The sequence below is a fragment of the Cavia porcellus genome, unplaced genomic scaffold (genome assembly GCF_034190915.1).
Source record: "Cavia porcellus strain 051 isolate PalLab524CR breed Dunkin Hartley unplaced genomic scaffold, mCavPor4.1 scaffold_18, whole genome shotgun sequence".
In the NCBI taxonomy this organism is placed as follows: Eukaryota; Metazoa; Chordata; class Mammalia; order Rodentia; family Caviidae; genus Cavia; species Cavia porcellus.
This window is the reverse complement of record NW_026947501.1, coordinates 42,371,126-42,380,514: the sequence shown is the minus strand read 5'-3', so window position 1 is coordinate 42,380,514 and position 9,389 is coordinate 42,371,126. Positions and strand designations below refer to the sequence as shown.

The 9,389-nt window shown below is 39.2% G+C and overlaps 1 gene segment (V, D, J or C); it reads left to right on the top strand.

Annotated features, from left to right (window-relative positions):
• The first annotated feature begins 7,449 nt into the window (after positions 1-7,449).
• LOC134471436 (immunoglobulin kappa variable 1-12-like) lies at positions 7,450-8,093 on the top strand. The segment is given in 2 exon segments: positions 7,450-7,605; positions 7,726-8,093. Coding segments are annotated over 2 exon segments (417 nt in total).
• Positions 8,094-9,389: the final 1,296 nt, after the last annotated feature.

Genomic DNA, 9,389 nt, shown 5'->3' with positions numbered 1-9,389 from the left:
ACAGACCATAGGGACAGTGGCTCAGAGGCTCAGCTTAGACTTATACACTAAATAGTTCAAGATGACCTATAAATTTTAAAATGCTTTAATAATATAAAACTTGCATGTTAATGCATTGAAATACTTATAATTATATCACCTCTTCATTGTATACTGGTAGGATAACTCCCACAGCTTGTTCAACAATGTCAGCTACCTTTTGTGTAACTGTTAACCTAATGCTACAATTAGTATGAAACACAAAGGACAGAGAATAGATAAAATAATCATGAGAAAAAAATACAGTTATAATCCTCACACCTTGTGATTACAAATTTTTGCTCCCTACTTTTTTCCGAAGGAGTAGGGATCAAAAGGATACTCCTTAAATTGCATGTATCAGATTGCAACAACTGGTAATCAGGAATTATATATTTATTATCTGAGGCCTATGATTATTTCTGGTATCATGCTTATGGAAAATGTGTTACCCACTGTCTATATGCAATAGGGAAATATTTTTCTTCTTATCAAGGCCATTCCAACAATGCTTTTGTGCATTTTAGATTCCAGCTAAAGACATATGCAAGCACATGCACTTAACTGTCTCCCACTCTTATACTGGTGACAACTGACACTAAAGAGCTGGTCAACTGTTTTAAGGACCCCTTTTTTTCTGAAGGCACCTACCTTGTAGGACTCTGCAGATGTAAGCTGCTTCTGTCTCAAATTTTGCTGGAACCAAAACAAGCAGCATGGTCATTTAGGTTCCAGATTAAACCTAAACATTGATCCCATATTGTCATGACATCTGAGAATGGAAGATACAAGGTTATGTGTCCTTGATGTCATCCTTTCTCTGTAGATCCTCCTTCCCATTACTGAAGGTACTTTGACTGAAACTCTATTTTTTAATTTTTTTTCTAAGGCACATTTGATTTCACTTTGCTCACAGAGATGGTCCACATCCTCCGGGTGTGTTTTTGCATTTCATCTAGAAAGTTGTCTTACACCAGGACAACATATTATCCTCCAGACAAAACCCGCATTTTCAAGTCAGAGATAACAGAGGAGGTCTAACCATGTATGGGTTAATCTGGACTCCTCAGTTCAGTTTCTCAAAATGAGGTTTTCTGCACAGATCCTAGGGCTGCTAATGCTCTGGATTAGCAGACTGGGCATATGTGTGTCAGCAGGGATCCTGCCACTTACCAGGCTATGCTGATCACATGTTAGAGGCACTTTTGTTCTTTGCTTCAAGGAAATGATGCCTGTGCCTGTTAGAATTAGGCACCATATAAAAATGACCAGTGTGTTAGTGAACATCTTGATTAGCAGAGATATACCTGGGTTTTTTACACTATCACTAATTTTTTTTTTTTTTTTGCAATTGATGTTATGAATGAGAATGATTATCTTTAAATAAATGCTAAGAGGAAAGTCACAAATATTGTCATCGTTTGGAAATAACTTTGCTTCTGTCTCTTATTGTTTCAGGATGCAGTTGGGTTGTAGTGTTGACCGGGACTCCACTCTCCTGTTCATCACCCCTGGAGAGCCAGCTCCATCTACTGCAGTTCCAGAGTCTCCTGTACAACAAAGGGAAAACTTATTTGCATTGGTACCTACAGAAGCCAGGCCATTCTGTGGCTTCTTATCTACCAGATTTAAGATAGGGACTCTGGTGTCTGAAACAGGTTCAGTGGCAGTGGATCAGGGACAGATTTCACTCAAAATCAGCATAATGGAGGCTGAGGATGCTGGTGTTCATTACTGTGCTCAAAGTACAAAATTTCCCCACAAGGTAATACAGCCCCAAACAAAACCTCCCTGCTTGGGTGGTCCATCTGTGCTCATGCACTGCCATCTGGGGAGCAACAGCATAGATTTTCTCAGCCTTTGAGAGACAGGTGCTCACAAACCAAGTAGATTGTCTACCCCTGAGTGCCTTAGCTTCTGCACCACTGGGCATTGGGAGACCTGACCTTGTGCTGCACCAGGGTAAAGGAAACTGTAGGAGAAGGTCTTGGTCCCCTGACCTTTGGGTAGCCTGCAGTGATGACAGGGACAGCTGAGTGACAGCTCATCTTGGTCTTCCCTGTCTTCCCACCACTGTCAAAGAATTTTACTCAGCACAAAAGCAGATGATGTAGCTTAGTGCTGTGTGGCCTGGTTCCTCACAGAAGTCTGCTGGTCCCTGCATGAGACTAGACCATGGCTTTGTAGTTCAATTTTGCCCTGCTACTTCCTTTCCAATTATCTATGGTGTTTTACAAAGCCTTCTCCACAAGCCATTCCCATGAAGACTTAAACTGAGAAGTGGTAAAAATAAATTTAGTTTAAAGTATCAAAATTTGCTTTTGTAAATTCCTAGCAGATGCAGTATTATAATGCTAATGGTCTTTGATTCCTTTCAGTCTCCATTTGTGGAGTAGAAGAGGACCAAAAGTTCAACAATGGATTTCCAAAACAAGAGAAAGTGATGGAGGGAAACCTTAAATTTCCTGCAAATAGTACCATATTGCTGTAAGGCAATGTTTCGAATAAAATAAACAAGCATTATTTTTTACAAGACTAGTGGTTACACAAAGTGGATCCAAGATTTTCATTGCATTTATATAGCAAAATTAGCCTTTCACTTGTTCTTACCAAAACATTGCTCTCACATTCTCACATAATGTTAGTGCATTGCATCTAACTTAGTAAGGATTCATGGCAGTTCTTGTCTTCACGTGGCACAGTGGACTTTAAGCAAATGTAAAGGGCTGAACCATAGGAGCCTGCTTCTGGTTTAGGCCACAAACCAGTTAAAATGATTGTATATTCACAGGCAGAAGATTCCAGGCAATTGCATTTCAACTTGCAGTGTTACTTTGTTGCTTTTACAATTGTCTGACTTTGTAGCTACAGAAAACGAGGAGTTATCTCTATTATAAACTATTCTTTTGACTTATCCATATTGCTTGAATATTATAGTGACTTATCTGATTATATTCTCTTATCTTTTGTTTATTCAAGCATAGCTCACTGATGGTGGATATTGAGCATATTTTACTCTCACAACTAGTGATAACAAATCTGAGGACACTGCATGTTGTTTCTTTCATAAGATGGCAAATTTTCCTTTAATATTATTATACTCTCAAATGCCCTTATAAGTGCCTCACCTGATTTTTGAAATGTTCACTTGTGAAACCAGGAGCTGTATTATTGTTTATAAATTCAAGCACATAAGTACTTACGTCCTTTTCTATTTCTCTATGTTCTGCACCCTCACTCCAGCCATGCTGTTTCTGACATAGTTGGTAGGGCAGAGCCCTCCATACACTGCCAGCTGTATCAGTGGTCCTGCTCCAAAACAGAGATCAGTTCCCATGGCCACATACCCTTCATTGCAACTTCTTCATTTCTAGGATCAAGAAAGACAAAAGTTAAATCAGGAACAATATAGGTCAGGTTGCAAATAATAGCACTGGAGACAATGTTCTTTAATTCTCTAACCACCATCACAAGCAATGTTCCAGTGAAGTTGGATTCAGCAAATGATAGATATGAGAACCATTCACAAAGTCTCAGTTCATGGGTAAAGCGTTTTAAAGTCATTCGCCACAAACTACAAGAATGGCCTCTAATCCAATTTCCATTGGTGTTTTCATTCACATTTAAAGTTTCGAAGCACAGTTTTTATTCTTTATATTACTATAAAACTTTTGTTGTGCTGAGCACCTGCCAAAACTGGTCATTCCTCTACACTCACAGAGTTACAGGACTCCCCATAATTCTTCAAAGTCCTACTGAAAAGCAATTCCACACACTGCTGAACCCTATAGTTAAACGCAATTAAAGCAATGATTAATTCTTTTCAATTTCTTTTATTATTTTGAGGGTAGTGAAACAGAACAGAACAAGACAAAATATAGTCAATTGAGACAGTGCAGTGAAATTGATACAGAACATCACAACTAAGTTACTGGGATAACAGTAATAGGTATCACAATAAAATCTCATTATCTTCACAGTAATTGTTCTTTCAATCAGGTATAGAAAAATCAAACCAAATGGAGAATATTATAGAACTTATCAAAAGAGAATACTGTATAGAACAATACAATTAATCAGAGAACAGCAAAACAATGATAACGATATTTGCCTTCAAAGAGATGGTAGATGGAAATGCCCACATTAGCTATATTACATATGTTCAATCTCCCAAGAGATGGTCAGATGTCTGGCTCCCATTTGCTAAAGAGGGTACAGGGGAGGATGGAATGTTTGATTCTCAGCTGGCCTGCACTGATAGGCTCACTGCTGCTAATCAGGGAGATGTGCTGGTTGCTTGGTGTATTTTGCACATGCACTGCTTCCTCACAAAATATGGAATCCTTACATACCACAAATATGTGGTAAGAAACAAAATTGTGTTTGGTCCTGATCTTGAACAAATTCTAAGTGACTTTTATTCTGACATTGAGTTAGGAAACAAATGAAATTTCCCGATTTCTTTTTTACATCTAGTGTGTTCCTTTCAACTTATGACTCATTAAGTCTCTCATAGAGTGTCATGTAATTTTCATTTGTCATCCTACACTTAATCTTAGCCAAATGGCCTAAAAGCAATACATTCATCATTCTAATACGGAAAACAAACACAAATAAAAAGTTTCCCTAGCACCCTACCTTTTGTGAATTTACCACATACCCCAACTGTATAAGATTTAATAAAATTATGTCACCCTGAGACTATATAGAGAAGACAATGTTCCATCCTAGCTCTTCTTTTAGTACATTATTCTGTGTCTTTTGTGAAAATAGACACCAAACACTAACAATGCGGAAAGAATTCAGAGACCAGTGAACAGGAACACACTCAGTGATGAAATAAATTACCCATGTCAGTTTTCTGTTGTCCTGCAAAACAACAACACCTTGACTTTGCCATTTTTTAACAACAGATAACAATTATTTCGCAGATCTCAGGGTCAGAATTCATGCTGAAAGGAAATCAAGGAGTGGAGAAGGCTGTGCTACTGCAGCAGGAAGGTAAAGAATGTGCCTTTAAAATTCAGAGATGCTCACACATTGCCCACTCCTTATCCTGTTCTCCTCTCAGTCCATGTTTGTGTCATGAAATCCCTGCTCTGATTGTGACTTAGTTCCTCCCTGTGACAAGAGTTGCTATGATAGTTTTACTCTCATATAATTCATAATCCATTCCAAAAAAGAGAACCCTTGTCTTAATCACATCTGCAAGATTGCTTTGGACAGAGAACATTAACTCTTATAGGCTCCATATATTATGACATGGATATTTCTGGGGTGTTATTAATCTATCAACAACTGTCTTGATTGCTCCCAAAATTATCATCCCTTAAAGTGGAATAAAGTTCAGAAGGCAGATATGTAAAGCAAGAGTGTTACAGACAGCTGGGTTACTCAGAAATGTTTTAGGCAGTCAGACAGGGCTGGGCTCTCAAAGGAGTCTGTACAGGAGTTCAGATACCTTGCAAATGTGGGGGGAAACTCCTCCCACTATGAGCCAGATCTCAAGACAAAAGGCAAAGCAAATGCAACCACATCCTAAGGATGGATAGTCCAAATGATTCTTTATCACCCTTAAGAAGCTAGGAATCACCATCTAAAACCCTACAGAAAGAGTCACTGCTATTAAGCTCCACTTGCTACATAACTCCTTTCCCATTAGTCCCTGATTTAATCAATTTTTACCCAAGCGATTCATCTTACTGATTAACCATAGTTCTGTCCCACCTTATCAGTTCCCAGGTTTTCCCCACCTTGGATGCATCTCATTTTGTGGTCTTTCTCTATAAAATTCCCTAGAAAAGGCAGTCTTTGGCAACCCACTCGGGACAACTTTTGTCTCTCTCTCTCTCAGGCAGAAGATTTCATTCTCTCAACAAATATATTTTTCTCTTTCTTTTGTTCCTATAATTCATTGTTTGATTTTAGGGAACATTATTTCCTACCAGGCATCCAGTAGGTCGGGAGTTTCATCCCCCTATATCAAGGGAGCTGGATAAAATGTGATAATCAGGGTCCTCTTGTTTGTGGGATTTAAGCAAAGTGGTGCTTGTTTTACTTCTGCTTTATGTGTCAGCATGTGAAGAAATTTACTAGAAATTTCTCTGAGTTTCTGAACCAGATAAAAGCAATCACTCTTAAATCTAATCTGAATGAAATTGGTTAGTGAAAATTGCTTACTTCTGGAATTTTCTTAGTATTTTTTTCCCATTAATAAAGGAGAGTAGAAAACATCATACAAGAAATGCTCTCAATTATCATATATTTGTTTATTGTCTTATACTGGATACAAGGTCAAGTATTCCTAAGCAAGATATTGCTGCTTTCTAGAAAGTTTCATTGAGTTTCAGTGCCCAGGAAACACAATAGGTTTGTGAACAGGCTATCAAACAAAAGTCTGGCCAAGGACACTGATGGAGATTTTAGTAAGGTTCCCCTAGGCTTCAGAGCTTGGGTGCTGGAGACACATCTTTTCCCAATTCCCAAGCTGTTAACCTCAATGAGATGGCCAAGGCAAAGACGCAGGTGGGAGACAGGTGTTGACAACATAGTCCAAATGTTATCATCACAGAAGCTCTTTCTCCTTGCACATCTGCACTATATCCACAGGACAAAGTGACATCTTCCTGAGAGTTATAGAGTGATGTGAATTCTTAGGTCACTATGAGGTCCTCATTGCTGGCTGAGATGTTGCCCTGACGGTGCCCTTTTGAAACCTTCAGTGAGTACAGTTGTTGTCACTGAAGTCATCAGGTCAGATACATCAACTCTGCCTGCTGGTAAAATGTGGAAAATCATTCCAAATGGCACAAAAGATGCAGAACATTGGAGACTCCAGATCCGTTATAGGACACAGCCCAGTTAGACTCTAGATATGAAAGAGACCTTTAGATTTACATAAAGGCAGATTTGTGTGTGAGGCACTAAGTGGAGATTCTGGTATTATCCTGTTGCATCTGCAGCTCATTTCTTTAATTTGTGCCGCTCATGACCATGCCTTAAGGCTGTTATAACATATATTTAAATTCATTGAACACAGTTTTGACAAATATTCAATTTTGATTTAAAGAGGTGACACAACTTCACATTCACAAATATGTTGTGACAGAAATTTAAACCTTTTGCAGTGAGGAAATTTAAGGTAATAAAATGTTCAAAAAAATCTCACTTTCTAATTTTACTCTGTGGTCCTTATAAACATTGACAGGATCTTACATTGTCACAAGGGAAATGAAGAGAGATGTTATTATTCCATGTTCTCAGTATATTACCTCCAGATTTTAAGATGTCTTAATACTGTTCTAGAATAAGATGATCTCCAGGGGGAAATCTGTTGTTGGTATAAAACCTTCATTAAACTGTTCTGATCTGAGTACATCTGGTCTGTGCAGTTACTGAAGTGAGTCAGCCCTGCAGCTGTGCCCAGTCCTGAGTAACCCCAGCTGCTTTGCATGTTCTCAGGGCACAGCATGAGGACATCTTAATAGGCTGCCCACATCTTGTGCAGGAGGCAATCGCATTGAGGACACAGCGTGGCAATGAGGGTCCCCACTCAGCTCCTGGGGCTTCTGCTGCTCTGGATCCCAGGTAAGAATGGACAGCACTGGGGATTTCATCATCACAGGGCAGTCACTGCTGCCAGGCTTTCATGGGATTCTTCTTTTAATATAATCCTGTGAATATCTGTGTTTATGTTTCCCATGTCAGGTGCACGATGTGACATCCAGATGAGTCAGTCTCCTTCTTCGGTGTCTGTATCCCTTGGAGACAGAATCACCATCACTTGCAAAGCCAGTCAAAATACATATAGTAGCTTGGTCTGGTATCAGCAGAAACCAGGGAAACCTCCTACGCTCCTGATCTATGCTGCAAGCAGTTTGGCATCTGGGGTCCCATCGAGGTTCAGTGGCAGTGGATCTGGGACAGATTTCACTCTCGCCATCAGTGGTGTGAAGGCTGAAGACGTTGCAACTTATTATTGTCAACAGCATAGTAGTTACCCTCTCACAGTGATACAAGCCATAACAAAAACCAAGCAGAGAAGCAGAAGTGGGAGACTGAGCTGTCTCAGTTGATCCTCCTGGTGCCCCCTCCTCCTGACAGCATTTCTCAGATGTAAACAGTCTTTGAAGTTCATTTGGAGGTTTTGGGAAAAGAGACAGGGAGACTCCTCTGTACCCCAAGTCTATCTCCTCCTCATCCCAGGCACATACACAGGACAATGCCTTGCTAATTTCATAGAGGACACACCTCAAGACAAGTGGAGAATAGCGATTGTTGGATTGCAGCAACACCTGAAATTCATACCACAAAGTAGAAGCTTACTTTGCTCTCTCTGACTCTGACTCTGTCTCTATCTCTTTCTTTTATCTCCCCGTCCTCTCCACAACATACTCTGTCTGTTTGTCTTTCACTCTGTCTCTCTGTCTCTCTGTCTCTCTGTCTCTCTGTCTCTCTGTCTCTCTCTCTGTTTCTCTCTCTCTCTCTCTCTCTCTCTCTCTCTCTCTCTCTCTCTCTCTCTGTGTGTGTGTGTGTGTGTGTGTGTGTGTGTGTGTGTGTGTGTGTGTGAAGCTTATGTGGAACTCAGAGAAACAAATTGCAGCTGAGTATCTATCCCATAACAGCCTCAACTAAATTCAAACAAACCCCATTAGTAGGCCTGTCACCTGCAAGAGACTTGGCATAGCACATGTGACGAGAGTTGTGATAGACATATTTTCTGAATAAATGAACAAGAGTGTAGGTAGACCTAAGTGTAACTTCAAAGGAATTCTCCCATCATTGTTTTTTCATTAACATCAGCTTAATGATCTTGCAGTTAAATGTCAAGTGAACAATACAATGCATATCTATGTGTAACAATTTTTATATAATTGTAGAATGATAATATTTAGTATCATTCTGAAATTCATATTTTTCCACTTTGTCCACTATATCTTTATGATTTTTACTACATATTATTCTTATGTAGCAGGAATAATATTCCACAATTTATTCTCAGGGGGCAATGTCTAGGGACAATTAGTACAAATTTGAGGCTTTGAGTCTTCAACGAAGCTTTTGTAAGTTCATAGAAAATAGAAGATTCTAATGCTGAACCTCTTCCATTAGTTCAAATTATCTGTGCTATTATATACATGGATTCTTTGAAATTTCAGAAGCTGGAAATCATAAAAATAATGTAAACCTGGACTATAGATCTTCGTTTGTACACCACTAGCATACCACAAATAGTATGAGACAGTTTTTCGTTCCAAATGGTTAAGAATTTTAATTTTGGGGACTGGAGATTTAGTGGCATAAGCGCCTGCCTTGCAAGCAGGCAGCCGTGAGTTCGATCCCCGATACCGATAAAAAGGAAAAAGACCAAA